This window comes from Oncorhynchus clarkii, unplaced genomic scaffold (assembly GCF_045791955.1).
Source record: "Oncorhynchus clarkii lewisi isolate Uvic-CL-2024 unplaced genomic scaffold, UVic_Ocla_1.0 unplaced_contig_10522_pilon_pilon, whole genome shotgun sequence".
NCBI classification, from domain to species: Eukaryota; Metazoa; Chordata; class Actinopteri; order Salmoniformes; family Salmonidae; genus Oncorhynchus; species Oncorhynchus clarkii.
In genome coordinates this window covers 5,170-32,299 of record NW_027258793.1, presented here as the reverse complement: position 1 = coordinate 32,299, position 27,130 = coordinate 5,170, and the positions used below count along the sequence as shown (strand labels likewise).

General features: G+C 44.8%; 1 protein-coding gene across 1 annotated transcript in view; it reads left to right on the top strand.

Annotated features, from left to right (window-relative positions):
* LOC139398563 (tubulin polymerization-promoting protein-like) overlaps window positions 1-26,649 on the top strand; it is a 33,823-nt gene extending 7,174 nt beyond the window's left edge. Inside the window, exons 2-5 of the mRNA XM_071144496.1 lie at window positions 2,623-2,736; window positions 10,667-11,011; window positions 21,219-21,372; window positions 23,302-26,649. Coding sequence (XP_071000597.1) covers window positions 2,690-2,736; window positions 10,667-11,011; window positions 21,219-21,372; window positions 23,302-23,595 — 840 coding nt within the window. The 5' untranslated portion in view covers window positions 2,623-2,689 and the 3' untranslated portion in view covers window positions 23,596-26,649. The remainder of the gene's footprint in view (window positions 1-2,622; window positions 2,737-10,666; window positions 11,012-21,218; window positions 21,373-23,301) is intronic.
* The last annotated feature ends 481 nt before the right edge of the window (window positions 26,650-27,130 follow it).

Sequence of the window (27,130 nt, the reverse complement as noted above, 5' to 3'; positions counted from 1 at the left end):
TTTGTTCCAGATGGATTCTGCTGTAGTCATCAGGGCACACAGGGTGTCACAGAGCACTCTATCGTAGGGATGAGGGTGTCACAGAGCACTCTATCGTAGGGATGAGGGTGTCACAGAGCACTCTATCGTAGAGATGAGGGTGTCACAGAACACTCTATCGTAGGGATGAGGGTGTCACAGAGCACTCTATCGTAGAGATGAGGGTGTCACAGAGCACTCTATCATAGAGATGAGGGTGTCACGGTAAATAAACAGCCTAAAGGCTTCCCCAAACACCAGTATGTGCACAGAGGGAAGCCAAGTCTGTCTGTCAGTACATGTAGATGGTTCCAGAGAAATTGGAGTGAATTTGCTGGGAAAGTCTTGTTTGGCAGGATGCAAGCTGAAACAAGATTGTGTGAAAGTTTCACATAGATCATCCAAGGTCCTGTACCACCGGTAGCTGGAATGTTGTGATATCAAATCACATTTGATTGGTCATATACACATATTTAGCAGATGTTATTGCGGGTGTAGCGAAATGCTTGGTCATATCACTGTTTTTATTCATTTGCGGAAGAGAGAAGCTGTTAAACTCTATGTGTTCTCTATCACACAGTTGTTTGTTTATTGCTGAAGTTGGGAGTTCAGTAGTTGAATGGTCGGTCACTAGATCTGTTTAGGTTTCAAGGGTAACTGTTTAAATACTTACCAAGTTAGAGCTATAACAGTTAACTTAACAAGTCCCAAAAGTCACCCTATTCCATATATAGTGTACTACTTTTCACCAGGGCCCTATATAGTGCACTACTTTAGACCAGAGCTGTATTGGCCCTAGTCAACACTAAGTCATGCACTATATAGGGAATAGGGTGGAATTTGGGATACTGTATTGGCCAGAGTCCTGGATGACCCATGCCACCACCTCAACCCCCCTAACACCAACGGTAGCACCCAGCGACGTCACCCACCATGTGTGTGTGTGTGTGTGAAGAGATGGCCATGGGACTCAGAACCAGACAGAGCTGTCACAGTGCTGTCACAATGGCTCCCCAGTGTCCCTCCATCTCAATGACATGATTGATAGACATTAATAAGGGCTTGTTTACCCTGTAAGAATGGACCTGTGAAACATAATGCCTTTACTCAGGGTCCATCTGGGCTTTTCTGTACTTACAGTTCATTTTGTGTGGTTGATTTGTAGCTGTGTCTTGTCAACAAAACCCCTGTTCTGCCACCCACGGGGCCGTACCACCCATGTAGTGCTGAAGGGAGCTGGGGGTGCATTGAATGACAGCAACTATCCAGTCTTCACTCCTGTATATTTTAGAGAATCAGAGTGACAGTTGAAATCAGTTGGAGAAGAAGTTTAAGACTGAAATGTTCTGGAATATAAAAGTTGTCTGTCCGTATTCCGGACCTCTAGAGAGATATCAGAACTGCTCTCTGGGAGCAGTCAGAACTGACACGCTGCGTGTGTCGGAGGGGAGGGGGGGCTCTTTGCCGTGGCAACACGGGTTCTGCGAGGCTGCTGAGTGGTTACTGTAGTTCACCATGGGAACGACTTGGTGAGCACAGTCCTTATTTACTTCGGTAGAACAACGTTATCAGTAAGTCATCAGTATCTTCCTAAAACACATCTGATACCTGTCATTGGTTACGCTTTTAAAATCTACACGAGGTATTTAAATGAGACTTGTAAACATGGAATAAAATACCTGTGTGTGTCTTTATTAATGTAGATGTGATCTGTGATCCAGGAGTGTTTTATGCCTTGTTTATCTGAATGCTGCTTGTCTTGCTGTGTGTAGACACAAATGGTGATGACTATGATGTGTTTGAAGAGCAGCCCTCTTCTGCTCCTGCTCCTCAGACTGACTGAAAGCATCTGGAAGAGGGAGGTTGTGTCCCAAACGGCAACCTGTTCTATATAGTGCATTACTTTTGGGACGTAGCCAGAGAAAGACTGTTGTAAAACAGGTCCTTAACAGGAGAGGGGCTCGGCTATAGCCAGCCTTTAAAAGGGAAGGCAGTCAGGTTTTATCAGTTGGGTTGAAGAAATGAGAAACAGGAGGTAAGACAGCTGTGGCAGGACATGACTTTGTTGTCTGTTAGGGTTTTAACTATAATACTGAACAATACAATATGTATTTATTTTTAATCTAAACTGTAAGTATTTAGGTTAAAAGGTGTTATTCGTATTGACATGCTATTACTAGTTTAGTGCTTTGGATTTGGTGCCAAGTACATCATGAAATATGTCTTCATCCCAAATGGCACCCTATTCTCTAAATAGTGCACTACTTTTGACCAGAGCCTTATGGGTAAGTAGTACCCTATACAGGGAATAGGGTGCCGCTTGGGACGTGGTTGTTATCACTGGATGGGTCATAAATATGAGGACAGTAGAAGAAGGGTGATTAATGAGTCTGAAGGCCTCACAATGTGAAAGTAGGAGCACTCACAGTCCCGGACTTTGCACTTAGTTTTCCGACTTTGATGAACAATGGACTATCACTTTGTCCACTTTCGTTCTTGTTCACACACACACACACACACACACACACACACACACACACACACACACACAGAGAGAGAGAAAGACATTACTCACTTACAATGTCCATTGAATCTTTTTCACAGTAGAAAGAAACTAAGAGAGTCACCTACTCCAAGCAGTGTAGAGGGGGAAACCAACTACTGCAGCGCCATGGCTGACCCAATAAAGCTGGCTGACCCAAAGCTGGCTGAACTAAGGTAAGTAGTAACGAATGTCTCTGAATATGCTGTTGTATCAACATCAATGCCCAACATTTCTTCAATCAGTCTGCTTCTCTAAACTGTTCTATGACCTCAGGATCACAGTGAAACACAGCGGTTTGAAACAGTAGAAATACTGGCTGTGTGTGTGTGTGTGTGTGTGCGTGCGTGTGTGTGTCGGCCTGACTGTCCGTCTGCTCTCCTGGCACAACCATGGCTCTGCTCTTGAATACCAGAGATCTATTAATAACCATCACCTCCATGCCAGAACACTTACGACATCTGCCCATTCACAGTCAGCCTGGGCTCACACCACTGACAACTAGCTGAGCTAAAGCTCTGCCTCCAGCCTCCAGCTAGCACACTGAGTTAGCAGTGAGTGAGAGAGAACCAGAGCCAATGAAACAAGCCTTGTGTTAGAGACAGTGTGTTTTCACAGGGGAACAAGAGGACTCAAGTCAAACCCCTACGGCTGTCTGTACAGCTGTCCTAACATTGTCCCCAGGCTAAGCCCTTGTCCAAAATGGGACCCTATTTTCTAACATAGTTCATGACCCGTTAGGGTCTGATGAACAAGATTAGATCTGACCCTACAGTCACCTCCTTCGCCTACAGTCACCTCCTTTGCCTACAGTCATCTCCTTCTCCTACAGTCATCTCCTTCACCTACAGTCATCTCCTTCACCCATTGTCATCTCCTTCACCTACAGTCATCTGCTTCGCGTACAGTCGTCTCCTTGACCTACAGTCATCTCCTTCACATACAGTCATCTCCTTCACCTACAGTCATCTCCTTGACCTACAGTCATCTCCTTGACCTACAGTCATCCCCTTGACCTACAGTCATCCCCTTGACCTACAGTCATCCCCTTGACCTACAGTCATCTCCTTCACCTACAGTCATCTCCTTCGCCTACAGTCATCCCCTTGACCTACAGTCATCCCCTTGACCTACAGTCATCCCCTTGACCTACAGTCATCTCCTTGACCTACAGTCATCTCCTTCGCCTACAGTCATCTCCTTGACCTACAGTCATCTCCTTCACCTACAGTCATCTCCTTCACCTACAGTCATCTCCTTGACCTACAGTCATCTCCTTGACCTACAGTCATCTCCTTGACCTACAGTCATCCCCTTGACCTACAGTCATCCCCTTGACCTACAGTCATCTCCTTCGCCTACAGTCATCCCCTTGACCTACAGTCATCCCCTTGACCTACAGTCATCCCCTTGACCTACAGTCATCCCCTTGACCTACAGTCATCTCCTTCGCCTACAGTCATCTCCTTGACCTACAGTCATCTCCTTCACCTACAGTCATCTCCTTCGCCTACAGTCATCCCCTTGACCTACAGTCATCTCCTTCGCCTACAGTCATCTGCTTCGCCTACAGTCATCTCCTTCGCCTACAGTCATCTCCTTCGCCTACAGTCATCTGCTTCGCCTACAGTCATCTCTTTGACCTACAGTCATCTCCTTGACCTACAGTCAGGATCACAGCATGATGCAGTAGAGATGAGAATTCCCCTTTTCTGCTCCAGACCTGTTATGTCCCATTCCACTTGTACTAACACAGTGGTTTAACACAGGAGACAGAGCTGATATTATGTCCCAGTCCACCTGTACTAACACAGTGGTTTAACACAGGAGACAGAGCTGGTATTATGTCCCAGTCCACCTGTACTAACACAGTGGTTTAACACAGGAGACACAGAGCTGGTATTATGTCCCAGTCCACCTGTACTAACACAGTGGTTTAACACAGGAGACACAGAGCTGGTATTATGTCCCAGTCCACCTGTACTAACACAGTGGTTTAACACAGGAGACGCAGAGCTGCTATTATGTCCCAGTCCACCTGTACTAACACAGTGGTTTAACACAGGAGACACAGAGCTGGTATTATGTCCCAGTCCACCTGTACTAACACAGTGGTTTAACACAGGAGACGCAGAGCTGCTATTATGTCCCAGTCCACCTGTACTAACACAGTGGTTTAACACAGGAGACACAGAGCTGGTATTATGTCCCAGTCCACCTGTACTAACACAGTGGTTTAACACAGGAGACGCAGAGCTGCTATTATGTCCCATTCCACTTGTACTAACACAACACAGTGGTTTAACACAGGAGACAGAGCTGGTATTATGTCCCAGTCCACCTGTACTAACACAGTGGTTTAACACAGGAGACAGAGCTGGTATTATGTCCCAGTCCACCTGTACTAACACAGTGGTTTAACACAGGAGACACAGAGCTGGTATTATGTCCCAGTCCACCTGTACTAACACAGTGGTTTAACACAGGAGACACAGAGCTGGTATTATGTCCCAGTCCACCTGTACTAACACAGTGGTTTAACACAGGAGACGCAGAGCTGCTATTATGTCCCAGTCCACCTGTACTAACACAGTGGTTTAACACAGGAGACACAGAGCTGGTATTATGTCCCAGTCCACCTGTACTAACACAGTGGTTTAACACAGGAGACGCAGAGCTGCTATTATGTCCCAGTCCACCTGTACTAACACAGTGGTTTAACACAGGAGACACAGAGCTGGTATTATGTCCCAGTCCACCTGTACTAACACAGTGGTTTAACACAGGAGACGCAGAGCTGCTATTATGTCCCATTCCACTTGTACTAACACAACACAGTGGTTTAACACAGGAGACAGAGCTGGTATTATGTCCCAGTCCACCTGTACTAACACAGTGGTTTAACACAGGAGACAGAGCTGGTATTATGTCCCAGTCCACCTGTACTAACACAGTGGTTTAACACAGGAGACACAGAGCTGGTATTATGTCCCAGTCCACCTGTACTAACACAGTGGTTTAACACAGGAGACGCAGAGCTGCTATTATGTCCCAGTCCACCTGTACTAACACAGTGGTTTAACACAGGAGACACAGAGCTGGTATTATGTCCCAGTCCACCTGTACTAACACAGTGGTTTAACACAGGAGACGCAGAGCTGCTATTATGTCCCAGTCCACCTGTACTAACACAGTGGTTTAACACAGGAGACACAGAGCTGGTATTATGTCCCAGTCCACCTGTACTAACACAGTGGTTTAACACAGGAGACGCAGAGCTGCTATTATGTCCCATTCCACTTGTACTAACACAACACAGTGGTTTAACACAGGAGACAGAGCTGGTATTATGTCCCAGTCCACCTGTACTAACACAGTGGTTTAACACAGGAGACAGAGCTGGTATTATGTCCCAGTCCACCTGTACTAACACAGTGGTTTAACACAGGAGACACAGAGCTGGTATTATGTCCCAGTCCACCTGATCGAAAAAGCCTTGGTTTCATGCATGTCAACATCAGAAGCCTCCTCCCTAAGTTTGTCTTACTCACTGCTCTAGCACACTCTGCTAACCCTGATGTCCTTGCCGTGTCTGAATCCTGGCTCAGGAAGGCCACCAAAAATTCGGAGATTTCCATACCCAACTATAACATCTTCCGTCAAGATAGAACTGCCAAAGGAGGAGGAGTTGCAGTCTACTGCAGAGAGAGCCTGCAAAGTAATGTCATACTTTCCAGGTCCATACCCAAACAGTTCGAACTACTAATTTTGAAAATTACTCTCTCCAGAAATAAGTCTCTCACTGTTGCCGCCTGCTACCGACCCCCCTCAGCTCCCAGCTGTGCCCTGGACACCATTTGTGAATTGATCGCCCCCCATCTAGCTTCAGAGTTTGTTCTGTTAGGTGACCTAAACTGGGATATGCTTAACACCCCGGCAGTCCTACAATCTAAGCTAGATGCCCTCAATCTCACTCAAATCATCAAGGAACCCACCAGGTACAACCCTAACTCTGTAAACAAGGGCACCCTCATTGACGTCATCCTGACCAACTGGCCCTCCAAATACACCTCCGCTGTCTTCAACCAGGATCTCAGCGATCACTGCCTCATTGCCTGTATCCGCTACGGAGCCGCAGTCAAACGACCACCCCTCATCACTGTCAAACGCTCCCTAAAACACTTCTGTGAGCAGGCCTTTCTAATCGACCTGGCCCGGGTATCCTGGAAGGACATTGACCTCATCCCGTCAGTTGAGGATGCCTGGTCTTTCTTTAAAAGTAACTTCCTCACCATTTTAGATAAGCATGCTCCGTTCAAAAAATGCAGAACTAAGAACAGATATAGCCCCTGGTTCACTCCAGACCTGACTGCCCTCGACCAGCACAAAAACATCCTGTGGCGGACTGCACTAACATCGAACAGTCCCCGCGATATGCAACTGTTCAGGGAAGTCAGGAACCAATACACACAGTCAGTCAGGAAAGCTAAAGCCAACTTCTTCAGGCAGAAGTTTGCATCCTGTAGCTCCAACTCCAAAAAGTTCTGGGACACTGTGAAGTCCATGGAGAACAAGAGCACCTCCTCCCAGCTGCCCACTGCACTGAGGCTAGGTAACACGGTCACCACCGATAAATCCATGATTATCGAAAACTTCAACAAGCATTTCTCAACGGCTGGCCATGCCTTCCGCCTGGCTACTCCAACCTCGTCCAACAGCTCCCCCCCCCCCGCAGCTACTCGCCCAAGCCTCTCCAGGTTCTCCTTTACCCAAATCCAGATAGCAGATGTTCTGAAAGAGCTGCAAAACCTGGACCCGTACAAATCAGCTGGGCTTGACAATCTGGACCCTCTATTCCTGAAACTATCCGCCGCCATTGTCGCAACCCCTATTACCAGCCTGTTCAACCTCTCTTTCATATCGTCTGAGATCCCCAAGGATTGGAAAGCTGCCGCAGTCATCCCCCTCTTCAAAGGGGGCGACACCCTGGACCCAAACTGTTACAGACCAATATCCATCCTGCCCTGCCTATCTAAGGTCTTCGAAAGCCAAGTCAACAAACAGATCACTGACCATCTTGAATCCCACCGTACCTTCTCCGCTGTGCAATCTGGTTTCCGAGCTGGTCACGGGTGTACCTCAGCCACGCTCAAGGTACTAAACGATATCATAACCGCCATCGATAAAAGACAGTACTGTGCAGCCGTCTTCATAGACCTTGCCAAGGCTTTCGACTCTGTCAATCACCGTATTCTTATTGGCAGACTCAGTAGCCTCGGTTTTTCGGATGACTGCCTTGCCTGGTTCACCAATTACTTTGCAGACAGAGTTCAGTGTGTCAAATCGGAGGGCATGCTGTCCGGTCCTCTGGCAGTCTCTATGGGGGTGCCACAGGGTTCAATTCTCGGGCCGACTCTTTTCTCTGTATATATCAATGATGTTTCTCATGCTGCGGGCGATTCCCTGATCCACCTCTACGCAGACGACACCATTCTATATACTTCCGGCCCGTCCTTGGACACTGTGCTATCTAACCTCCAAACGAGCTTCAATGCCATACAGCACTCCTTCCGTGGCCTCCAACTGCTCTTAAACGCTAGTAAAACCAAATGCATGCTTTTCAACCGTTCGCTGCCTGCACCCGCACGCCTGACCAGCATCACCACCCTGGATGGTTCCGACCTTGAATATGTGGACATCTATAAGTACCTAGGTGTCTGGCTAGACTCTAAACTCTCCTTCCAGACCCATATCAAACATCTCCAATCGAAAATCAAATCAAGAGTCGGCTTTCTATTCCGCAACAAAGCCTCCTTCACTCACGCCGCCAAACTTACCCTAGTAAAACTGACTATCCTACCGATCCTCGACTTCGGCGATGTCATCTACAAAATTGCTTCCAACACTCTACTCAGCAAACTGGATGCAGTTTATCACAGTGCCATCCGTTTTGTCACTAAAGCACCTTATACCACCCACCACTGCGACTTGTATGCTCTAATCGGCTGGCCCTCGCTACATATTCGTCGCCAGACCCACTGGCTCCAGCTCATCTACAAGTCCATGCTAGGTAAAGCTCCGCCTTATCTCAGTTCACTGGTTACGATGGCAACACCCATCCGTAGCACGCGCTCCAGCAGGTGTATCTCACTGATCATCCCTAAAGCCAACACCTCATTTGGCCGCCTTTCGTTCCAGTTCTCTGCTGCCTGTGATTGGAACGAATTGCAAAAATCGCTGAAGTTGGAGACTTTTATCTCCCTCACCAACTTCAAACATCTGCTATCTGAGCAGCTAACCGATCGCTGCAGCTGTACATAGTCTATTGGTAAATAGCCCACCCATTTGCACCTACCTCATCCCCATACTGTTTTTATTTATTTATTTTTCTGCTCTTTTGCACACCAATATCTCTACCTTTACATAACCATCTGATCATTTATCACTCCAGTGTTAATCTGCATAATTGTAATTATTTGCCTACCTTCTCATGCCTTTTGCACACAATGTATATATAGACTCCCCTTTTTTCTACTGTGTTATTGACTTGTTAATTGTTTACTCCATGTGTAACTCTGTGTTGTCTGTTCACACTGCTATGCCTTATCTTGGCCAGGTCGCAGTTGCAAATGAGAACTTGTTCTCAACTAGCCTACCTGGTTAAATAAAGGTGAAATAAAAAAAAAAAAAAAAAAAATACTAACACAGTGGTTTAACACAGGAGACACAGAGCTGGTATTATGTCCCAGTCCACCTGTACTAACACAGTGGTTTAACACAGGAGACGCAGAGCTGCTATTATGTCCCAGTCCACCTGTACTAACACAGTGGTTTAACACAGGAGACACAGAGCTGGTATTATGTCCCAGTCCACCTGTACTAACACAGTGGTTTAACACAGGAGACGCAGAGCTGCTATTATGTCCCAGTCCACCTGTACTAACACAGTGGTTTAACACAGGAGACACAGAGCTGGTATTATGTCCCAGTCCACCTGTACTAACACAGTGGTTTAACACAGGAGACGCAGAGCTGCTATTATGTCCCATTCCACTTGTACTAACACAACACAGTGGTTTAACACAGGAGACAGAGCTGGTATTATGTCCCAGTCCACCTGTACTAACACAGTGGTTTAACACAGGAGACAGAGCTGGTATTATGTCCCAGTCCACCTGTACTAACACAGTGGTTTAACACAGGAGACACAGAGCTGGTATTATGTCCCAGTCCACCTGTACTAACACAGTGGTTTAACACAGGAGACACAGAGCTGGTATTATGTCCCAGTCCACCTGTACTAACACAGTGTACTAACACAGTGTACTAACACAGTGGTTTAACACAGGAGACACAGAGCTGGTATTATGTCCCAGTTCACCTGTACTAACACAGTGGTTTAACACAGGAGACACCGAGCTGGTATTATGTCCCAGTCCACCTGTACTAACACAGTGGTTTAACACAGGAGACAGAGCTGGTATTATGTCCCAGTACACCTGTACTAACACAGTGGTTTAACACAGGAGACACAGAGCTGGTATTATGTCCCAGTCCACCTGTACTAACACAGTGGTTTAACACAGGAGACACAGAGCTGGTATTATGTCCCATTCCACTTGTACTAACACAACACAGTGGTTTAACACAGGAGACAGAGCTGGTATTATGTCCCAGTCCACCTGTACTAACACAGTGGTTTAACACAGGAGACACAGAGCTGGTATTATGTCCCAGTCCACCTGTACTAACACAGTGTACTAACACAGTGGTTTAACACAGGAGACACAGAGCTGGTATTATGTCCCAGTTCACCTGTACTAACACAGTGGTTTAACACAGGAGACACAGAGCTGGTATTATGTCCCAGTCCACCTGTACTAACACAGTGTACTAACACAGTGGTTTAACACAGGAGACACAGAGCTGGTATTATGTCCCAGTCCGCCTGTACTAACACAGTGGTTTAACACAGGAGACACAGAGCTGGTATTATGTCCCACATACTTAACTCATGTACAGTATGTAAATCTGTTTCACATAAACAGGAAAACCACACATCCTGGCTCTTCAGCTAATAGTGTCGGTCTCTTTCCTCTTCCTCAGAGACAGCATGGCAGATTTTACAGTTCAGACGGCCAAGCACTCCAACTCTCCAATCTCCTCCACTCCCCTGCGGCCGCCCAGCGAACAGCAGTCCAAGGACCGGGCCTCCAAAAGGCTTTCCTCCGAGTCCAACGGGACCAGCGAGGGTGGGGCAGGGTCGCGGACGCCCGTGGAGATAACCGCACTGGAGGAGTCGTTCCGGCGCTTCGCCATCCACGGCGACACACGTGCCACAGGAAAGGACATGCATGGCAAGAACTGGTCCAAGCTGTGCAAGGACTGCGGCGTCATCGACGGAAAAACTGTCACCCTCACGGACGTGGATATCGTCTTCACTAAAGTCAAGTAAGGAAATCTTTTCTATAGTAGGTTGTGTCCCAAATGGCGTAGTAGAAATCTTGCAGCGCCAATGGCACCCCATTCCCTAAATAGTGCACTACTTTTGACGGGAAGGGAGGAGAGTGTAGGGAGTAGAGTGTAGTGAGGAGAGGAGAGCGAGGAGAGTGTAGGGAGGGAGGAGAGGGGAGGAGAGAGGAGAGGGGAGAAGGGGAGAAGGGGAGAAGAGGAGAGAGGAGAGGAGAGGAGTGGAGTGGAGTTGAGTTGAGTTATCTTCGTTTCTGTTTCTTTCATCCTCATTGTAATGGTGAAATGCATTTCATTGAATCAACTGTTGTCTCAGTATAAAGGGATGACTGGTAGAGATCCATTAGTAGGATCCTCCTGTTATATAATAGTTATGTAATGTAGACAGATACAGAGAGATAGTAGGATCCTCCTGTTATATAATAGTTATGTAAAGCAGACAGATACAGAGAGATAGTAGGATGGATGGTTTGACCTGGGACTGGGAACAAGGGTGCCAGTATCTAGATCAAGATCAATTTGCTGATCGATGGACTTGGAATTTGAATTACACATACTAACTACTGCTTCCTGACAATATGGCATGTCAGTGTCTGTTGATATAAAACTATCAGCATTGGGACAGATATAGAAATAGATATAGATATGACATTCACAGGTAGGTTCTGTATCCACAGGATACTATGTTACCTTTCTATATTATATTCATGGGACATAGACACTATTCCATTCCAAGAGATGGAATACTATATAAAATACTGTTTTCTAAGAATATACTGTATAAAAGGAAAGAAAGTCTCATTCGATATAGACTCCCAACAGTTGAATAGGAAAACCCCTCAGTAACAGTCATGTTGTGTGGTGTTGTTGCCCTCAGTAACAGTCATGTTGTGTGGTGTTGTTGCCCTCAGTAACAGTCATGTTGTGTGGGGTTGTTGCCCTCAGTAACAGTCATGTTGTGTGGGGTTGTTGCCCTCAGTAACAGTCATGTTGTGGGAGGTTGTTGCCCTCCGTAACAGTCGTGTGGTGTTGTTGCCCTCAGTAACAGTCATGTTGTGTGGTGTTGTTGCCCTCAGTAACAGTCATGTTGTGTGGTGTTGTTGCCCTCAGTAACAGTCATGTTGTGTGGTGTTGTTGCCCTCAGTAACAGTCATGTTGTGTGGGGTTGTTGCCCTCAGTAACAGTCATGTTGTGGGAGGTTGTTGCCCTCCGTAACAGTCATGTTGTGTGGTGTTGTTGCCCTCAGTAACAGTCATGTTGTGTGGTGTTGTTGCCCTCAGTAAGTCATGTTGTGTGGTGTTGTTGCCCTCAGTAACAGTCATGTTGTGTGGTGTTGTTGCCCTCAGTAACAGTCATGTTGTGGGGGGTTGTTGCCCTCAGTAACAGTCATGTTGTGTGGTGTTGTTGCCCTCAGTAACAGTCATGTTGTGGGGGGTTGCTGCCCTCGGTAACAGTCATGTTGTTGCCCTTGGTAACAGTCATGTTGTGGGGGGTTGTTGCCCTCGGTAACAGTCATGTCGTGGGGGGTTGTTGCCCTCGGTAACAGTCATGTTGTGGGGGGTTGTTGCCCTCGGGTACAGTCATGTTGTTGTGGGGGTCTGTTGCCCTCGGTAACATTCATGTTGTGAGGGGTTGTTGCCCTCGGGTACAGTCATGTTGTTGTGGGGTTGTTGCCCTCGGTAACAGTCTGGGGGCAGGATTGTTCACTCTGCTGTTTCCCCAGATGCCTGAGGCAGTCGTCATCCTCTACTGCCACAGGGTCCAGGTCATTTCTAGTAGAATGACCTCAATAACAACCCAACACACACTGACTGAACCGTGCTTGTTGTGGGGTTCTGTGTTCGTATGTTCTGTGTTGGGTATTGAATGGTTAAGATATATGTTCTGTACGCTTTGAAAGGCGTGGGGGTGTATGTCTATCGTGTTGATCATGAGCATTGTGCTCTAAATGCAGGTGAAGGAAGGTGTATCTACAAAGCATGAAGCTAAATGACAGGACAGGGCAGTCTGTTTTACAGACTGTAGTCATATTTGTTTTGGGGGGGGGTTGCTGTTTGCTCAAGTATGAAGCTTTAATGAAGTGATTTGTTTCATCCTGACTGAGCCCTGAGAGTAGGGATGATTCTGCTAGACAGCGTCAGAACAGACCAGTGCTGTAGCTGGAGGGAGGGGAGAGAGCAGTTCATTCACTACCACACTGACAACTGAATATTCACAAAACAATGAATTCCAGTATTCATTTTGTTATTATGTTTCAGCAACAAAAAAACACGGCATTAGCCATTTGCAAAATGCATAAATATTCAGGAAACTAGCTCCATGGCCGAAATGTACTTTAAAACTGCAACATTTTCTCTCAGCTACATGGCATAATGTGTACATTTGCAGGAAATTAGCTTTAAAACTGAAAAAAAAATTGAAGGCTGCTGTTGTCAGTTGTGTGTTCAGTAGAGCAGTGATGTAGGCCTACAGTAGAATGTGCATATGCTAGAGAGAGAGAGCAGAGTTTTGTGGGGGAGGGAATGTGTTCTGAGCTGTTTCTGAGGCATGAGCAGAGCTGAGCTGGGGAGGCGTGCGTGCCACCATGCCAGACATGATGTAGATGGAGCCTTTCTTTTAATCAGAGAGTCAGAGCTCACACAGCGCTAGCAAGGACATGAAGAATTCAACGGCTTTATGGCCACTGTCTGATGACTATATGGCTTCGTTAAATCCACATTTATTCAGGGAGGAAGTTGTCTACTGTACCACTGGGTTTCTCTGCCATGCTATGGCCTATATAACGAGTCTCTGTTGTCGTGCCATTTCATGCCAGTGATGATCCTTCCCTCTCACTGACTAGACAACCTGGACTCAGAGCATTTTGTATTATTCTGTACGTAACGCCGAGACACTCCATTTAATATGATGTTTCATTTCGTATGGTATTTATTATTTGTGGATGTCCATCACCCATTTCATATGATACACTACAGTACATGACCAAAATAATGTTGACACCTGCTTGTCGAATTATCTCATTCCAAAATCATGGGCATTAATATGGAGTTGGTTCCCCCTTTGCTGCAATAACAGCCTCCACTCTTCTGGGAAGGCTTTCCACTAGAAGTTGGAACATTGCTGCAGGGACTTGCTTCCATTCAGCCACAAAAGCATTAGTGAGGTCGGGCGCGGATGTTGGGCGATTAGTCCTGGCCTGCAGTCAGCGTTCCAATTCATCCCAAAGGTGTTGGATGGAGTTGAGGTCAGGGCTCTGTGTAGGCCAATCAAGTTCTTCCACACCATCTCAACAAACCGCTTTGGGCTAGGTGGCATTAACATGCTGAAACAGGAAAGGCCCTTCCCCGAACTGTTGCCACTAAGTTGGAAGCACAGAATCATCTAGAATGTCATTGTATGCTGTAACATTAAGATTTCACTTCACTGGAACTAAGGAGCCTGAACCCTTATTCCTCCTCATCTAAACGTTACAGTTGGCACTATGCATTAGGAGAGGTAGCGTCTCGTTTCTTTGCATTGGATATATTTACCATATCATATGGAGACAGACAGAAACCTTTTACTGTATCATAAGTAGACATCATTGCAAATGATTTAATCCTTCTAATGGAAAACATATATATATATAATTTAGTTACGAATTGAACTTGAATTAAATGAGTTGACTCTTCACATGGGATTATTTCACTGAACAACAAAAGAAATGGAATATTGAATGATCCCCAATGATCCATCGCATCTCCCAAAAACATTTTCAACATACATCTGTAAAATGATAGTCTAGAAACTAAAGCTTTGGTTGTCTTCCGCTCAGGCTTCCATGTCTTCTCCCTGGGCCTCCTCAATGTCCACCTCTTGAACATCAGACTCTGAAGCCTCATCTTCACTGTCACTTTCCAAGCTTGTTGAGGATGGCTAGTTGTCAGGCTCAAAAAGCCTCACATTTGCCCGGATGGCCACCAATTTTTCAACCCTTGTATTGGTCAGCCTGTTGCGTGCTGTGGTGTGTGTGTGTGTGTGTGTGTGTTCCCAAACAAGGACCAGTTGCGCTCTGAGACGGCTGATGTTGGTGGGATTTGGAGGATGATGGAGGCAACAGGGGAAAGGGCCTCAGATCCACAAAGTCCCTTCCACCAGGTGGCTGATGAGATATTCTGCATATTGCATCTCTATCCCAAAGCCCTTGCTTGAAAGTGTAATTCGCCAGACTACCAAGAACCTTGCTTTCATCCAGGCCAAGGTGGCGAGACACGGTAGTGATGACACCATAGGCCTTGTTGATCTCTGTACCAGACAGGATGCTATTGCCAGTGTACTTTGGGTCCAACATGCGGTGTGTATGGGCTTCAGGCAGAAGTCTTCACACTTTTTGATGTATTTCAGAACTGCAGTTTCCTCTGCTTGGAGCAACAGTGAAGTGGGCAGGGCAGTACGGATTTATTCTCTTACATCTGCAAGCAGAGTCTGAACATCAGACAGGATGGCATTGTCTTCCTCAATCCGTGCAATGGCTACTGCTATAGGTTTCAGGAGTTTCAGGCTGCTTACCCCTCTCTCCCAAAATACATCATCCAGGAGGATCCTCTTGATGGGGCTGTCCATATCGAAAGACTGTGATATGGCCATTTCTTGGAGAGACTCCTTCCCCTCGAGGAGACTGTCAAACATGATGACAACACCACCCCGACGGGTGTTGCTGGGCAGCTTCAATCTGGTGGTCTTATTCTTCTCACTTTGCTTGGTGAAGTAGATTGCTGCTATAACTTGATGACCCTTCACATACCTAACCATTTCCTTGGCTCTCTTGTAGAGTGTATCCATTGTTTTCAGTGCCATGATGTCCTTGAGGAGCAGATTCATTGCATGAACAGCACAGCCAATGGGTGTGATGTGAGGGTATGACTCCTCCACTTTAGACCAAGCAGCCTTCATATTTCGCAGTATTGTCTGTCACCAGTGCAAATACCTTCTGTGGTCCAAGGTCACTGATGACATCTGAAATGTAGAGACTGGTGTGTCTATCGTCCCTTGTGTCTGTGCTCTTGTAGAATACTGGTTGAGGGGTGGATATGATGTAGTTAATTATTCCATGCCCATGAACATTCAACCACCCATCAGAGATGATTGCAATAGTCTGCTTTCTCTATGATTTGCATGACCATCAATTGAACTCTGTTGAACTCTGCATCCAGCAAATTAGTAGATAATGCATGTCTGGTTGGAGGGGTGTATGCTGGGCGAAGAACATTCAGAAATCTCTTCTAACACACATTGCCAGTGAGCATCAGAGGTGAACCAGTTTGCATACACAGCTCGAGCAAGATATTCATCAGCATTTCTCTGACTACGTTCCTCCATTGAGTCAACAAAACTTCTAATTCCAGGAGGACCATGAGCTGTTGCTATCGATAAGGTGTCTGATTCATCGTTTTCTGCTCAAATAGAAGTAGAGGGACTTTTGTCAGATGTTGCTTGTTGTGAGCGCTGAGGGAACTTTATGCACTTGGCCAGATGATTCTGCATCTTTGTTGCATTCTTCACGTATGATTTGGCACAGTATTTGCAAATGTACACAGCTTTTCCTTCTACATTAGCTGCAGTGAAATGTCTCCACACATCAGATGTGACATTTCCCTGTAAAAGAAAACAAAAATACAATTCCATGTAGAGATAAATAGTTAAGCAGTTAGATTAAACAACTCCTTTGTAAGATAAATGTTTATGGAAACAGGTGAATTAACACTCCTTAGTTAGCAGGCTCAAGCAAGCTAAAACCCACATGGTAGCAAAAACTAACTAGCAGAAATTGTTAGAAGTTAGAAATGATTTAAACACACTTTGCTGTAGGTTACTATTTACTAGTTAACAAAAAATGTATTTGTTGTCATAAAAAATATATTCACCCCACCCAGTATTGTAATCTAAACTTACCAGAAAGCATGTAGTCCTTGGCTCAGACAGTGTAGTAGTGTGGGCTCATTAGCATCTCATTAGTGTGCGAGATCTTGAGAATCAGCTGTACAGAATGCACTGTGCATGCAGAGGGTTGCAATTCCATTGAATTGGGGATAGTTTAACCAAAATATGCCACAAGACCTAGAATTGCCCTTTGTGTATCCCACAAAAAAAGATTCACTGTTATAAGCTAACTTTTTTTATGAATTTAAGCTAAATTCCTGGGCTTGACTTCCCATGATAAATTTCCGGAAAGTTTTTTAAGCACTTCAGCGGACCTGTTCTTCAAGCTTGTGTGGCCTACCACTTCGCAGCTGAGCCGTTGCTGCTCCTAGACGTTTCCACTTCACAATAACAGCACTTACAGTTGACCGTTGCAGCTCTAGCAGTGCAGAAATTTGACGAACTGATTTGTTGGAAAGGTGGCATCCGATGACGGCGCCATGTTGAATGTCACTGAGCTCTTCAGTATGGGCCATTCTACTGCCAATGTTTGTATATGGAGATTGCATGGCTGTGTGCTTGATTTTATACACTTGTCTGCAACGGGTGTGGCTGAAATATCCAAATCTACTCATTTGAAGGGGTGTCCACATACTTTTGGCCATGAATTACAATTCGTATTATATGTTACGAATGTGCAAAGTGTACAATATGTTATCGAATTTGCAAAACGTAGGATGTGCTACGAATTCTACATAGGTGGCTAACTTTAGCTAGCTGGCTAACATTAGCTCGGCTAGGGATTAGGGTTAAAGTTAGGTTAAAGGGTTAAGGTTAGGGGAAGGGTTAGCTAACATGCTAAGTAGTTGCAAAGTAGCAACAAAAGTAGTAAGTCGTTGAAAAGTTGCTAAAATGCTAAAGTTATTTGTGATGAGATTCGAACTCGCAACCTTTAGGTTACTAGATGTTCGCGTTATACACCCACCCATCTACCCCGACCAAACCACCCTACTTTGATTTTTGCCTTAAGTAATCATCTGTCTTATGTAACCATACCAAACAACATATCATACTAATTTGAGTGTCACGGATTTACCTTTACTATGTTACGTCTAGTCTATGAGACCAGGCTGGACCTGCTGTAGTTCAGTACTATGGTGTCTACTGCCTACCCCAACCCCAACCCTACTGTGGTGAGCCAGGCAGCTGGATAGATGTTTTTTTTCTCCAGTAAAAACATAAGAAAGTAAAAAAGTTAAGTCCCATCCCATCTTTAACACGGTATAACAACTATATCCGCACAGTCTAGAACCGAAAGGCTTACCAATCGGCTAGCCACTCAATGATTTGTCCCAACCAGCCCCCACCACAGATCCAGAGCTGTGTGTCAGGCTTCATAGTGTAGGAGTGCTGATCTAGGATCAGGTCCCCCCCTGTCCTTATTTGTCAGAGCAGCTCACAGATCACTGCTCCTGTACATAGCCCATTTGTAAATAGCCCATTTGTAAATAGCCCATCCAACTACCTCATCCCCATACTGTTATTTATTTATTTATTTATTTATCTTGCTCCTTTGCACCCCAGTATCTCTACTTGCACATTCACCTTCTGCACATCTACCATTCCAGTGTTTAATTGCTATGTTGTAATTACTTCACCACCTTCGCCAATTTATTACCTTACCTCCCTTATCCTACCTCATTTGCGCACACTGTATATAGACGTTTTCTACTGTATTATTGACTGTATGTTTGTTTATTCCATGTGTAACTCTGTGTTTATTGTTTATTCCATGTGTAACTCTGTGTTGTTGTTTATTCCATGTGTAACTCTGTGTTGTTGTTTATTCCATGTGTAACTCTGTGTTGTTGTTTATTCCATGTGTAACTCTGTGTTGTTGTTTACTCCATGTGTAACTCTGTGTTGTTGTTTATTCCATGTGTAACTCTGTGTTGTTGTTTACTCCATGTGTAACTCTGTGTTGTTGTTTACTCCATGTGTAACTCTGTGTTGTTGTTTATTCCATGTGTAACTCTGTGTTGTTGTTTATTCCATGTGTAACTCTGTGTTGTTGTTTATTCCATGTGTAACTCTGTGTTGTTGTTTATTCCATGTGTAACTCTGTGTTGTTGTTTATTCCATGTGTAACTCTGTGTTGTTGTTTATTCCATGTGTAACTCTGTGTTGTTGTTTATTCCATGTGTAACTCTGTGTTGTTGTTTATTCCATGTGTAACTCTGTGTTGTTGTTTGTGTCGCACTGCTTTGCTTTATCTTGGCCAGGTCTCAGTTGTAAATGAGAACTTGTTCTCAGCTGGCCTACCTGGTTAAATAAAGGTGAAATAAATCAAAAAGGAAGTTATCTAAAAGGCTAAACTGATCCTAAATCGGCACTCCTACGCTTTGTAGATGCTGTTTGATATGTCTGATTCCTTAGCAAGCTCCTGACAGGGTCATTTTAATTGGTTTCCAGAGGACACAGAGCCCTCCTCCTCCTCCTCTCCTCAGACACAACGTGCCAGCTGGAAGTCCTATGTCCCATCTGACATTAGACAGCATGGAACAGGCAACGGAGGAATGGAGCTCTCAACTGTTCAACACTGACGGATCGCCCAAACAAAATCAGTCACTGAAGGAGTCAATTTAATAATAAACCCCAAACACGCCTGTTTACTGTAGCTTGTTGCTATGACAACAGGTTACCCGGGGAGACTGTTTGGCTTTACAGCCTTTTGTTTAGCAGATTTATCACCACAGCAATGGTTGTTTGTATTTGTGTTACCATGCACGACGACGTCTGAACGGAGAAGCAGAATGGTGTATAGTCAGTTTAAACAGCCGTACGCATGGCCCCTTGGAGGGGTGGATGTGATTGGCTGAGCTATAATAACACCTGACATCATGTTGATGACTACTAGGCTGCGTACCAATTGGACCCTGGTTGAAAGTAATGAATCATTTAGGGAATAGGGTGCTATTTGAGGGTGCCATTTGGGACACAGCCCTAGTAGAAAGCAGAACACGGAACACCAGAAAATCTAAAAACTCTGTAGCCGAGAAGTTCACTTTCACACATAAACACATCGTCTGTCTCTGTCCAGGCAGTGCCTAAGATGCTTCTCCCTGTGTCTGTCTCTGTCCAGGCAGTGCCTAAGATGCTTCTCCCTGTGTCTGTCTCTGTCCAGGCAGTGCCTAAGATGCTTCTCCCTGTGTCTGTCTCTGTCCAGGCAGTGCCTAAGATGCTTCTCCCTGTGTCTGTCTCTGTCCAGGCAGTGCCTAAGATGCTTCTCCCGGTGTCTGTCTGTAGAGCACACCATCACACAGCAGGGCCATCAGATAGCTGACATGTTGATGCTATCACGCAGCAGGGCCATCAGATAGCTGATATGTTGATGCTATCACACAGCAGGGCCATCAGATAGCTGACATGTTGATACTATCACGCAGCAGGGCCATCAGATAGCTGATATGTTGATGTTATCACGCAGCAGGGCCATCAGATAGCTGATATGTTGATGCCATCACACAGCAGGGCCATCAGATAGCTGACATGTTGATGCTATCACACAGAAGGGCCATCAGATAGCTGATATGTTGATGCCATCACACAGCAGGGCCATCAGATAGCTGATATGTTGATGCTATCACACAGCAGGGCCATCAGATAGCTGATATGTTGATGCTATCACACAGCAGGGCCATCAGATAGCTGATATGTTGATGCTATCACACAGCAGGGCCATCAGATAGCTGATATGTTGATGTTATCACACAGCAGGGCCATCAGATAGCTGATATGTTGATGTTATCACACAGAAGGGCCATCAGATAGCTGATATGTTGATGTTATCACACAGAAGGGCCATCAGATAGCTGATATGTTGATGCTATCACACAGCAGGGCCATCAGATAGCTGATATGTTGATGCTATCACACAGCAGGGCCATCAGATAGCTGATATGTTGATGTTATCTCATGGCTTTGTATACAGTGTGGTCGATTCTCCTTTGACGCTCTCAAACTGTGATGAGGGGCATTAAAATTACAAGCCAAATCATGTCTCGAATGGCACCCTATTCCTTTTTATAGTGCACTACCTTTGACCAGGGTACTCAATAGGAAAAAGGGTGTGATTTGGGACACACATCCCCATGTTTATGATGTAACATGGAGACAGAGGTCAACGTCAACAGCAGTAGAATTCTCTCACTGAGTTCCACAGACTCTTCACTCTGTGACATCGGTAGTTTTGACATTTCTAAGTGGCTGGTTGGTTGTTTCTACATTTCAGGAAGAAATCCTGTCGCACCATCACGTTTGACGAGTTCAAGGCAGCGGTGGGAGAGCTGGCCAGCAAGAGATTCAAGGAGAAAACGGGAGAGGAGGCGGAGGGGGAGGTCTTCAGGATGATTGAGGGGAAGAAACCGGTCATTAAAGGAGTCACGGTAAGGTCCCAAAGCAGCAGGAAATGACATCCAATAGTACTGACGCTACAACAGATATGAATGAATACACGTATACAGACCCAGTGCATTCAGAAAGTATTCAGACCCATGGACTTTTTCCACATTTCGTTACCTTACACTTATTCTAAAATGGATTCAAATAAAATCCTCAATCTACACACAATACCCCATAATGACAAAGCAAAAAACAGGTTTTTAGAAATGTTTGCAAATGTGTGTGTATATATTTGCTATGCTATGAGACTTGAAATTGAGCTCCAGTGCATCCTGTTTCCATTGATGATCCTTGAGATGTTTCTACAACTTGCTTGGAGTCCATCTGTGGTAAATTCAATTGTTTGGACATGATTTGGAAAAGGCACACACCTGTCTATATAAGGTCCCACAGTTGACAGTACATGTCAGAGCAAAATTCAAGCCATGAGGTCGAAGGAATTGTCAATAGAGCTTCCGAGACAGGATTGTGTAGAGGCATAGATCTGGAGAAGGGTACCAAAAAAATTCTGCAGCATTGAATGTCCCCAAGAACACAGTGGCCCCCATCATTCTTAAATGGAAGAAGTTTGGAACCATCAAGACTCTTCCTAGAACTAGACGCCCAGCCAAACTGAGCAATCTGGGAAGAAGGGCCTTGGTCAGGGAGGTGAACAAGAACCAGATGGTCACTCTGACAGAGTTCCAGAGTTCCTTTGTGGGGATGGGAGAACCTTCCAGAAGGACAACCATCTCTGCAGCACTCCACCAATCAGGCTTTTATGGTAGAATGGCCAGACAGAAGCCACTCCTCAGTAAAAGGCACGACATCCTGCTTGGAGTTTGCCAAAAGGCACCTAAAGGACTCTGGCCAAGAGAAACAAGATTCTCTGGTCTGATGAAACCAACATTGAACTCTTTGTCCTGAATGCCAAGCATCGCATCAGGAGGAAACCTGGCACCATCCCTACGGTGAAGCATGGTGGTGGCAGCATCATGCTGTGGGGATGTTTTTCAGCCGGAGACTAGTCAGGATGGAGGGAAAGATGAACAGAGCAAAGTACAGAGAGATCCTTGATGAAAACCTGATCCAGAGCACTCAGGACCTCACACTGGGGAGAAGGTACACCTTCCAACAGGGCCACGACCCTAAGCACACAGCCAAGACAACACAGGAGTGGCTTCAGGACAGGTCTCTGAATGGCCTTGAGTGGCACAGCCAGAGCCCGGACTTGAACCCGATCGAACATCTCTGGAAAGACCTAAAAATAGCTGTGCAGCGACGCTCCCCATCCAACCTGACAGAGCTTGAGAGGATCTGCAGAGAACAAAGGGAGAAACTCCCCAAATACAGGTCTGCCAAGCTTGTAGCGTCATACCCAAGAAGACTCGAGGCTGTAATCGCTGCCAAAGGTGCTTCAACAAAGTACTGAGTAAAGGGTCTGAACACTTATGTAAATGTGATATTTCAAAAATCAGTTTTTGCTTTGTCATTATGGAGTATTGTGAGTAGGTTGATGAGGGGAAAAACACAATTTAATCAATTTTGTAATAAGGCTGTAACGTCACAAAATGTGGAAAAAGCCAAGGGGTCTGAATACTTTCAGACCAATGTAAGTAAACCTTGTCCAAGCCAGAACGGCCCATAGGGATCCTGTAGCGTGAGGCATCTTGATGTACCAGTACACCCCCTGGACAGGATGCTAGTGACCACTGTGATGTGTATATAGAAACAACTGCTGGGTATGACTCAGGGTTGTGTCCCAAATGGCACCCTAATCCCTTTACAGTGCACTACTTTTGACCAGGGCCCATAGGGTAGTGCACTACTTTTGACCAGGGCCCATAGGGTGCTATTTGGGATGGATTCTCAGAACAAACTCAAGTCGTCATCATGCATGTCATTTTTTTATGTAACTTTCTTTCTGTCCACAGAGAGCGGTGGCTTCTCCGACCGTGTCTCGTCTGACGGACACGACCAAGTTCACTGGGTCACACAAGGAGCGCTTTGACGAGAGTGGCCGTGGGAAGGGGAAGGCAGGTCGCGTGGACATGGTGGACACATCCGGGTACGTCGCAGGATACAAACACCTCGGGTCATATGAGAAGAAAGTCACCAAGCCCACCGGGCCCCCTGGAGCCGGGCACTCTGGAGGAGGGCACTCTGGAGGAGGGCCCCCTGGAGCCGGGCCCCCTGGAGGAGGGCCCCCTGGAGCCAAACCAGTGTGAAGATAGGATAATAATTTTCTAAAGAAAGAACTCCATGAAAGCACAACAAAAAGATAGGATTTCATATGTTCTCACCCATCTTGTTTTCTTTTCGCGAGTGGGATGTTTTGAGTTCCTGTCTTTTTTTGTTATGTGTGAGAACTGGACAACAGTTTACATCCATTTTTACAGCTGGTACATTCCTGACAGATCGCAAGTTACTGCCAAATGTTCACATGAACCCACCAACCAACAAGGGAAACAACTGTTTTGCTCTGCATTTTTTTGAAACCTCTTCATGATGATAGGCGTCTTCACATATGTATTATAAGCACTATGAATAACACCATGCCAAGAAAAACAAAACAAGAGGGAAGAAAGGGTTTTCCAAATGATTTAACAAGATTGCACTTTGCTTTAGATGGGCCATAGCTTCTTTTCCTCTTTTTAGTTGAAGAAAAACATCCTTCATTTCATACCTTTTAGTTAGTTGAATGTCTATTGGCACAAACTGGTGAAGTAGATATACTGGTAGGTTGTTATATTGATCAAATCATCTTCAATATCAACTTTCTGCCTTTCCTCTGGTCAATTAAGTCTGCTGTATGAGTCTTCATCTACCGGCTGTCTGTTCTCCTTTATACTGCATCATAGTTTACACATATTGACGACAACATCGTTTGCCTTCAATTGTTCTTAAAATAACTAAACCTTTTGAACAGGATATGTAGAAGTTCTGAGTCTTCCTGTCTTTAGCTACGTAATATCATATGAATGATAACATTTTATTTTTGTTCATTCTACTGGCAGATATCAAGTTTGTTATCTATATGAGTTTTAACTTCCCTTCCTTGTGAATCTTGCTTTTCTAAACGTTCTGTGAAGTCATATCGATACTGTACCTTTATGTATTTACAACACAAGGAGAAGAATAACACTAGAATTATTTAATATCCTAAGACCACGTCTTGTCTGGTTCATCCTGAAACCCTCATCAATTATTTACACCCAACATATTAAACAAGATAATAGGTAAATGACCCTGAAATTATTATCTCTAATCATTCATCTAAATCACACACACACCAAGTTGATAAGGCTCCACAGTTTGTTCCACACTATGTCCGGTTGTATTAGCTGGACCTCTGAAACTAAGAGGTGAGCTGGGTTGTTCAGGTTTGTATTTTTCAATATTTAACTGATATGATACTGCCGTCAGATGTCTATAGTTGTAATATATTGGTGGTAAGAGTGTGTGTATTTCTAAACATGCGGCCGCATGGCTTCATTTAAGACGCTGACCTGCGTTTGTTTCTCTTGTCTTGCTGTATCTTATGCATGAAGTAATGGAATGCTACTACTTTACCATTAACGACATGAAACAGACGACATATTTCAGAGGTCTCATTTCAACTGCTGTGTTTAGTGACTCGGCTATAGTGACTTGCTCTGCTCCTACGTTCTGGCAGAGTAGTGATACCAATGGAATTAAAACTAAAACAACTTCACTTTGACAGGAGGACCAAGTTGTGGTTACATTGTGAGTGTACAGAGACCATAGAGATCCTATAAATGACTATGTTTAGACTAAGAATATCAAAGGGGACATTTGTGGCCAAGGAGTTGGGTGACATTATCAGGTGATATCATTGACCGTACATGCAGAAAAAAATCTATAGCTTGGTGGAACCAGCCTGATCGTTACGTTCACTATGAAAGAGAATGATGAACCAGCCTGATCGTTGCGTTCACTATGAAATGGAACCATGAAAGAGAAATGATGAACCAGCCTGATCGCTGCGTTCACTATGAAAGAGAATGATGAACCAGTCTGATCGCTGCGTTCACTATGAAAGAGAATGATGAACCAGCCTGATCGTTGCGTTCACTATGAAAGAGAATGATGAAAGAGAAATGATGAACCAGTCTGATCGCTGCGTTCACTATGAAAGAGAATGATGAACCAGCCTGATCGCTGCGTTCACTATGAAAGAGAATGATGAACCAGCCTGATCGTTGCGTTCACTATGAAAGAGAATGATGAACCAGCCTGATCGCTGCGTTCACTATGAAATAGAATGATGAACCAGCCTGATTGTTGCGTTCACTATGAAATAGAATGATGAACCAGCCTGATCTCTGCGTTCACTATGAAATAGAACCATGAAAGAGAAATGATGAACCAGCCTGATCTCTGCGTTCACTATGAAATAGAACCATGAAAGAGAAATGATGAACCAGCCTGATCGCTGCGTTCACTATGAAAGAGAATGATGAACCAGTCTGATCGCTGCGTTCACTATGAAAGAGAATGATGAACCAGCCTGATCATTGCGTTCACTATGAAATAGAACCATGAAAGAGAAATGATGAACCAGCAATCAGGCTGGTTCCACCAGGCTACAAAATCAAATGTCAGCAATTTGAATTGTATCAAATGGATGCACATCAAACTAGAAGGTTTTACATTCTAAATGAAAAAGACTCCTATGCCATAGATACTACAGGTAGGTAGGTACATATGACTAGTGACTTCATCAGTATTGTTTGTGACCCTTGAACTCTTGTCTTTGAAGAAGTTTTAGAGAAACCTTTTTAGTGTAAACACTGTTATCCTGACACTTTCTACGGCACACATTCAACAGAATACAAAAGGCAGGGTAATATAGTACTGTGATATTTGATGGACATACTGTATGAGGTGAAGGGGATGAACAAAGAAGTAGACTTTTGTAGGACATATATTTTTCCAGCATAATGACAAACTGTTGCTTTCATACTGGCCACCCTACCTTAGCCTCTGCTGACCAATAAGACTCATGCGTTGCTTGAGATCAACACCTGTTAACTAGTTGAATCGTAATCACTTTAGTACGATTTGTCTTGTGTGCTTAATGCCAAATACTGTGCACCTTTTCGTGTGGAGAAGCAAATCCTTCTTATTTTTCAAAAAAATAACTTGTTAATGTACGATTATTGTGACCTGGTGCATGCTTTGTGTTTTGGTTCTTGTTCTCGAGACCTGTGTGTTCATGATTTGTAGCATTGTTGAAAATAAAAACTCCCCATCCTGAAGAATTATTGGTGTGTTTCTAATCTCCTCTACTGATCTGATGACTTATTGAGAGGATGTTGTCTCCTCTACTGATCTGATGACTTACTGAGAGGATCAGTTGTCTCCTCTACTGATCTGATTACTTATTGAGAGGATGTTGTCTCCTCTACTGATCTGATGACTTACTGAGAGGATCAGTTGTCTCCTCTACTGATCTGATTACTTACTGAGAGGATGTTGTCTCCTCTACTGATCTGATGACTTACTGAGTTGATCAGCTGTCTCCTCTACTGATCTGATGACTTATTGAGAGGATCAGTTGTCTCCTCTACTGATCTGATTACTTATTGAGAGGATCAGTTGTCTCCTCTACTGATCTGATTACTTATTGAGAGGATCAGCTGTCTCCTCTACTGATCTGATGACTTATTGAGGATCAGTTGTCTCCTCTACTGATCTGATTACTTATTGAGAGGATCAGTTGTCTCCTCTACTGATCTG